The sequence below is a fragment of the Curcuma longa genome, chromosome 15 (assembly GCF_044706935.1).
Source record: "Curcuma longa cultivar G26 ecotype Majalengka, Jawa Barat chromosome 15, ITB_CL_G26_1.1, whole genome shotgun sequence".
Classification (NCBI taxonomy): domain Eukaryota; kingdom Viridiplantae; phylum Streptophyta; class Magnoliopsida; order Zingiberales; family Zingiberaceae; genus Curcuma; species Curcuma longa.
The window spans coordinates 999263-1006616 of record NC_133875.1 but is presented as its reverse complement, the minus strand read 5'-3'; the positions used below and the strand labels follow the sequence as shown (position 1 = coordinate 1006616).

The window sequence follows — 7354 nt, the reverse complement described above, 5'->3', positions numbered from 1 at the left end:
GGCCCATCACGAATTCATTGTACAATCCGAACACCACTCCTACTCCACTGCATGACGTCATCATCCCCTTCCCTTCCCTTTCTTCTTCTCCACTGAGCAAGAGATAGAGATAGAGATCGAATGTCCCGGAGCATAGGTGAGTTAGTTACGGCGCAGCAGATTTGTAGAAGAGGACAAAAGTTCGAATCCTTACGAAGCCAAACAATACCCTCCTGCATCGAAACCAACTGCACTTTCTCGATTTACCTCCTCACAGATGGTCATGAAACCGATCGTGTGAGACCGCTAAGGTGGCGGATCCACGAATGCAGAAGAGACAGAGATCCAACTGTTCCGTGTAAATTTCACTGAGATCTTCTTCATTAAGGCTCTTACAATATAGCAACGAGAACAAACGATAACAAGCCACCAATTCCACTGAGCAGTAGCAATAACACACACAATCCAAGTGACGCACTCGAGTTGTTCGACGCTGGGCCGCGCCTAGACGTCCCTGTCTCGCCGGCACTCCGGCGACATCACCGGGTACCTTTTCCGGTCGGTGCAGTAGTTGTAGATGGTGTACTTCTGCCGGACCCACTGCAGGCGGCGGTACTGCGGGCCGTCGAGGTCCTGGAACTCGCGCTGGTCCCACCACCGCCTCCCCTGCGTGGCGCAGAACTTGGCCTCCGCCGACGCCTCGCACCCGTCGATGTGGAACCCCCGGTACGCCGCCACGAACGGCGCCTTCGACCAGTCCGTCTTCTCCAGCCCGCCGCGCGTCGCCCAGTCGTCCCCGTTCCACAGGCTCGAGTATAACTTCATCGGCTGCTCGAACGGGTACCGCACCCCCAGGTCCTTGCTGTTCTTGAACACCCTTATCGGCACGTCGTCCACCAAGAACCTGCAAATTTTTTTTCTCCCTTTGATTTACTCAAAAATCTCCAGAGCAAAGAAAAGCAAAGAGAGAAAGAAAGAAACATACACGATCTGGAATGAGTTCCAGAGAATGGAGTAGGAGTGGAAGTCCTTGGTCGGGTCGAACCAGAGGTAGATCCTCTGTTCCCTGTCCCCCTTCCCCCCGGTGAACACATTGGTCTGCAGGATGTAGGGCTGGTTGCTCCTGTTCCCCAGGAACTCAAAGTCGATCTCGTCGTGCTCCGAGTTCTGCGACGAGAGCTGATCGCAAAAACCCCAAGCACAAATCGATCAGTCGACTCATTCATTCAGAGGAAAGAAGAAGAAGAAGAAGAAGAAGGAACAAACACTCACATAGAATGCAGTGACGGTGCCGGCGGAATCGCCCGGAACCAACTTCATCTGCATGCTGAAGTGGCCGAACAAGTAGGAACCCCTCGACTGAAAGCCGGTGCCGGTGTTCCTGTCCAGGTAGAGCTGGATGTCGTTGCCGCCGTTGAAGTACTTAATGTGATCGAATGCCCAAGTGGGAACATAGTTCTTTTGGAACGGGACGTCGATGGGCTTCCTGAGAGGGGCAGCAGTAAGCACAGAGAGGAAGCTGATCAGTAAGATACAGCACAATGCAGGAGGAGGAGGAGAAGAAGAAGCAGCCATGGGTGTAGCTTGAGAGGGAGAGGGAGGAGGAGGAGGAAGAAGAAGAGGGGGAGGTATTGTTTATGTAGGGGAAAGAAAGGGGGAAGGAAGAGGACGGTGGAGGGATATGTTAATGAAATTATCGGGGAGTGTTCCCTGCGTGGTTTTGTCGTGTCGCTGGGAAATAAAGAACGTGGTGGCGCAGCAACAGCTAAGGCGGTGGGAATCGGTGGTTGGATTCGGCGATTCCTCGAGCTCGGCAGCTGGTTGGCAGGGACTGGGACGACTGGGACTGGGACTGCGTGGTGGAAATGGAGGGACAGGCGGCTGAGGGAGAGATTCGGATGGTCTGCGATGCTAAATCGGTGCAGTGCGGTGAAGCCGGTGCATGCATCAGGATCAGGATCAGGATCAGGATCAGCTGGAAATGAGATACGTGATATGTCAGGTCATGCCAGCCTACCCACCACCCTTACTCCGTCAAAATAAAAATAAAAATAAATTAAAATTAGTATGTATTTTTTTATAATTCAAATTAAAAGTGCGATCGAATCGAATCAAACATTAAGATATTCGAATTTGAGTTCGATTCGTTTTTCCTAAGTTCAAATTCAGTTTGAATTCAATTCGGGCTTTAATTTTTAAGTTCGAGTTCGACTCATAATGAAATTAAATAGTTCGTAAATGACTCGAGTTCGATTTAAAATTGACTTATTTAAAAATTAAACGAGTTTAGTTCGAGTTTGTTTTAAAAATGATTCATTTAAAAGTTAAATGAGTTTAGTTCGAATTATATATATATATATATATATATATATATATATATATATATATATATATATATATATATATATATATATATATATATATATATATATATGTTCGCGAGTCTTTAAATGAATATGTTCATGAACTCACAAATCAAATACTGTTAAGCTTGAGCTCAGCTTAATAATATATTTGAATTCGAAATCAGGCTCGAACTCGGCTCGTTAACTTAATCGAACGAACTTGAATGAATTTTTTTTTTTAATCGAGATCCGAATAGTTTACGAATGGCTTAACTCATTTACACCCTAATTTAGATGTTTTAATTTTTCTCCACTAATATGAGAATGATACAGACAAATAAAGTGTTCGCCCAAGTGTTGCTAAAGATCTCAATCCTAAACGTCTCTGCTCTCGAGACTATAATACGATGATAAAAGGTGGGGTATGTTTCTTGAATAATAAGGATTTAAATCTTATCAAGAGTATATTATGCCTATAAAATTTGAAAATTTTATAATATTGGATCATCCATCAAAATCTATTTGTATTCCTTGATTTAAAAAATTTTATACGATCAAATCAATCACTTTTAAAATTAATCAATAGAGATCTTGACTCTAAAGGTCTTGATTCGTCATAAAAGTTCCGATCTTAATTATCCCCACTACTTGATATACGCATAAGTCAGACCCAACTCGAGAAATTGTCGCACCATATCCCTTGGAGAATATATCTCTGCTATCAACAAATTTGGGATAAGATTTTCTCGTGGATTTGATATCCACTTTTCACGGGAGGGGAGTCAAAACCTTCCTTGTTCTTTGAAATTGAAATTAAAGTTGTTGAATTTTTCAGCAACATCAAACAGAATAACATGTGAAAGCTACAATCATAATAAAGATTCAAGAATGACTTCTTATAGGAAAGAGCTTCCCAGCTATATTACATTAGCTTATTAAGCTACTATTTATGTTTACTGTACCCTCGAGTGTAGCATAGATGATATTTCTGATATAATAATCAAAGGTTGAATCTCCCTAGAATTTACATATCTATTTCTATGGAGTCGGCTTTAGGAGGATCGACCGTTGAAGTGACAGATCTACCTTTATACTTATATTCACTGTCTCTTTTACGTCTAATATTTTTTGATAAACATTAGCATAATAGATTTTATCATTTTAAATTTTATGTGTTTGCTTTAGCCGTAATGTTTGATAAAGAATTTAGAAATGAATCCAATGACTTGTAGCTACACTGAAGGGAAGATAAAGGGTAGGGATTTATTGTTCATAAAGAAAAGAACTTAAGCCATATATTTCTTTTCTTCTCCTCTTACTCTAAGAGGTCTATGTCTTAATTGTAGCTTATGGTTTTCAATCCTAACCATTAAATCTAATTAAATTAGTTATAGAAAAATTGTTAACTAATTATTTAATAGGACCTTTTTATTAGTTGAGCAATTAATTAGGATCATATCTAATTAATTAATAACTAATTTAATTTTTAAATTTTAAAAATATTCTAAAACTTTTTAATATTTAAATTCGTATTTTACTATATATTAATTAACACTGCACTTATAAAATTAACTTAAGTTAAAATTAGTTCAAATGTAACACTTGTAGGTAGGGTTGTCAATTCAGAGATTCAGATGAGTCGGAGTGAGTTCATAATCGAATCAAAACAAGGAATATTATAAAAAAATTTCAACTCGAATCCGATTTGAATCTGAATTCAATCCAAAATTTTTAACTTTTTTTATTATTTAGGTTGATATTTCTTTATTTTTATCTGTTATACTTACATTCTGCTATTAAAGTACATAAACTATCTTAATTTTTAAAATAAAATTTTATTTAATTATAAAAAATCCCTAAATTCTAAATTCAGATCAACTCGAGTCAATCCAAACCAACCCGGGTCAACCCGATTCAAAAACTTTTAATCCGAACCCAACTCGAATTCGAAAATCTTCAATCATAATCAAATATTTTTGAATCGATTCCGATCGACTTGACAAATCAAATGTATTTTTAACACTCCTACTTGTAGGTCGACCATACACAACAACCTATCAAATATCTTTCAAACTTTCCAAGGTTTTATCAGTAACGTGGTTTGGGATCATAATGTCAACATTTTAAAGATGGCAAGGTGTGACTCAATAGCTAATAAGGTCAATATGTAACGTGGTTTGGGATCATAATCACTTCTAAAGAGCTCACTATTTTTCTTGTTTACGATAAGGTAACCTATAGAAGGTGGAGAAATCTCTTAGTACGTAAAATATTAGAAAAGAAGACTAAAGATTACAAGGTAAGACTCAATTCGATCTAACCAATTACTATTTCTTCATCCATAAGTCATTCACCTTACTCTCATTTTATAGTGTGTTCATCCCTCTTTAATCTTTACTTATTATTCAGTTGATCATTTATTGATCATTCAACTAGATCCGTTCTGACTAACTACAAATTAATTGTTTGTCCAATTGACTCACCCTAAGTTGAATCCTTACTCAACTTATTTCTTTAATTGATTGGACTTAGCCAAATTACCTCCTTTGATCGTTATTAATAATTTACACTTTGATTTTCCTTATTCTATGATCTCTTAGATACCTCATATCATTCTTCTTCCATTTCTAGTGTTCCTGTTGAGATCGGCTTCTGGACGCGTCGCCGGACCAGTCAGCACGCAGGGGAAGAGAGGGGGGGTGCAACCGCCGGAGAAGGCCTCCACACCGAGGAAGGAGAGAAGACCAGCCACCTGGAGGCCCTGAAACATCACCGGAGAAAGAGGTCATCCTGGCGCCGGGGAGTCCCCGGACGGCCACTCCGACGCTCAAGTCAGCCCAGTCAGGAGGAAGAAGATGTACAGTAACATAAAAAATACTGTAATGAAATGCTCAGGCCAAAAAGATAAGAAAAGTGAGAGTGAGAGAGACCAGAGCCCGGAACCCCCTTTGTTTACCTCCTTCCTCCTCCTTTTATACTTCAGGAGCTTCTCTTTTTCATGATCGGAGAAGAGTTCTCCTCTTGATAGGACGTTTGCTGACAAAGCATGGTCCTTAAGAAGATATTGACCTTGATAAGACATTTGCTGACAAGGCATGGTCCTTGAGGAGACCTTTGTTGACAAGTCATATCCACCATTAATGCTTGCCAAAATTGACTATTAGAGAGAAAGAGAGCAATTATGACGGGTCAAATTCAAGTTGTCATGAGAGCTTTTATGATAAGACATGGTCTTGGGAAGACCATTTCTGATGTCACATAGGCTGAGTAGGCTGAGTGGGAGCTAGCCTGAGTGCCGAGAGGGCTTACTGAAACTGGCAGAGCCGAGCTGCCGAACTGAAGGGCAGTGAGGACTGCCGAACTGAAGGGCAGTGAGGACTGCCGAACTGAACTGAAGGGCAGTGAGGACTGCCGAGCCGAATGGCAGTGAGGACTACCGAGCCGAATTGAAGGGGGAGGTTCTGGGCTACCGAGTGGGCTGAACACCGAATGGGCCTAGTGGGCCTAATCCTAGATGGGGGGCTATAACACCCATAACATCTAGAGATCTAGAGCAGCTGAGTTACAACTTGATTATGCTAAGTCCCCTCAATTGCTTCATTCATTCTTCTCTAATCTCTAAGGGTCTTCAAGTTACTATTATTTGTTAGGACTTGTGCGAGCTAAAGGGGATGAATAGCTCCGATTGCTTTTTTGTTTTGATCTTATGCTCGTCGTTTGAATGCGCAGCGGAAATCTTGATTCAAATGTGACTTCACATGCACAACTCTTGGATTTTACTTGGTATCTGTCTCTTTGAGACGATTAATCCAAGGGTCTGCTCTGAGCTATCTACATCCACTATGAACTCCTCCTTTTCGGATATTTTTTAAAGGCGGAGAAGCCTCTCACAAGTTTGTTCTTACAAGAACACAACAATACAACAAGAAATAGGAATACAAATACAAATTAAAGCAAAAATAATTTTACAAATGAGATCTTACTTTGGATGATTTTTTGTTGCTTGGAATAGCCTCTTGTCGGTATGGAAACATAACAACACTTCGGCCTCAAACCCCTAAGAACTGACCCCTTCTCCTATAAATAAAATCTTACTTATACAGTTGATGTTAGGGTTGATTTTCGCCTATCAGTCACCTGATATTCTTTACTAGTCGACTGATATGGTCAGCGATCAAATAACGGCTTCTGAGCCTTTTGAAATCTGTTTGATTTTGTCGATTTTTAAATATTAGTCGATTGATTTACCAATCAGTCGAATTGATTCGTTTTTGTATACTTTTAAAACAACATCAATCGACTAATTTCCTTGATCAGTCGACTAATTTTCTTGATCAGTCGACTGATTACCCTGATCAGTTTAATTGATTTGCTTATGTTCGATTCTGATCTAAATCAGTCAACTGATACACATAATTAGTCAAATCGATTTGAGTAAAAAGATACCTCTCTGAACGAGCTTTGTTTCACAACAAAGATCGTCTCGTTCTAATATCAGAGTCAAAAGTTATGTCCTTCAAAAGTTTACTATGTCGTTTTCAACATCCTTTGTATGACATCCGGTCATCTATGATCTGTCAAGACGTCCTGTTGCCTAGTATATGGTCAATCTTGACCTGTTAGGATTTTAAATCACAAAGTGTCTGGTCAACTTTGACCTACTTGGATTTTTCCTCTTGCCAACTTCCTTATTGGATTTTCGATCATCAAGCGTTTGATTAACTTTGATCCATTTCGACTTTTCATCTTGTACCAAGTGTCTGATTCTTCATGACCCATTTAGACTTCTCATCTCATGCCAAGTGTTTAATCCTCCATGATCCACTTGGACTTTCCACCATCAAGTACTCGGTCAACCTGACCTACTCGACACCTAACCGATCAAACATCAAAATCCAACTCAAATCAAATCGAACTTGATCAACCTGGATCCGAAATTAATTACACCAACATTATTTTGATCACGCTAAATCATCATCAAAACACTCGATCTCATCGAGTCTTGAAACTCCATATGTATTTTATTAAAC

The 7354-nt window shown here is 39.8% G+C and overlaps 1 protein-coding gene across 1 annotated transcript; it reads right to left on the bottom strand.

Moving 5' to 3' along the window:
* Nucleotides 1-318: 318 nt before the first annotated feature.
* Nucleotides 319-1574, bottom strand: LOC141845876 (xyloglucan endotransglucosylase protein 34-like). The gene is made up of 3 exons (XM_074733880.1): nt 1252-1574; nt 965-1158; nt 319-883 (listed from the first exon to the last, which is right to left on the bottom strand). The coding sequence occupies exons 1-3, from the start codon at nt 1552-1554 to the stop codon at nt 484-486; spliced, it is 897 nt and encodes a 298-aa protein (XP_074589981.1). The 5' UTR covers nt 1555-1574; the 3' UTR covers nt 319-483.
* Nucleotides 1575-7354: the final 5780 nt, after the last annotated feature.

Excerpts from the sequence above, each read along its gene's own strand:
- LOC141845876 (XM_074733880.1), bottom strand. The coding sequence starts at position 1,554 with ATGGCTGCTTCTTCTTCTCCTCCTCCTCCTGCATTGTGCTGTATCTTA. Across the intron at positions 1,159-1,251 it reads GCACCGTCACTGCATTCTAT|CTCTCGTCGCAGAACTCGGA; the intron begins GTGAGTGTTTGT and ends TTTTGCGATCAG. Across the intron at positions 884-964 it reads TGGAACTCATTCCAGATCGT|GTTCTTGGTGGACGACGTGC; the intron begins GTATGTTTCTTT and ends AAAAATTTGCAG.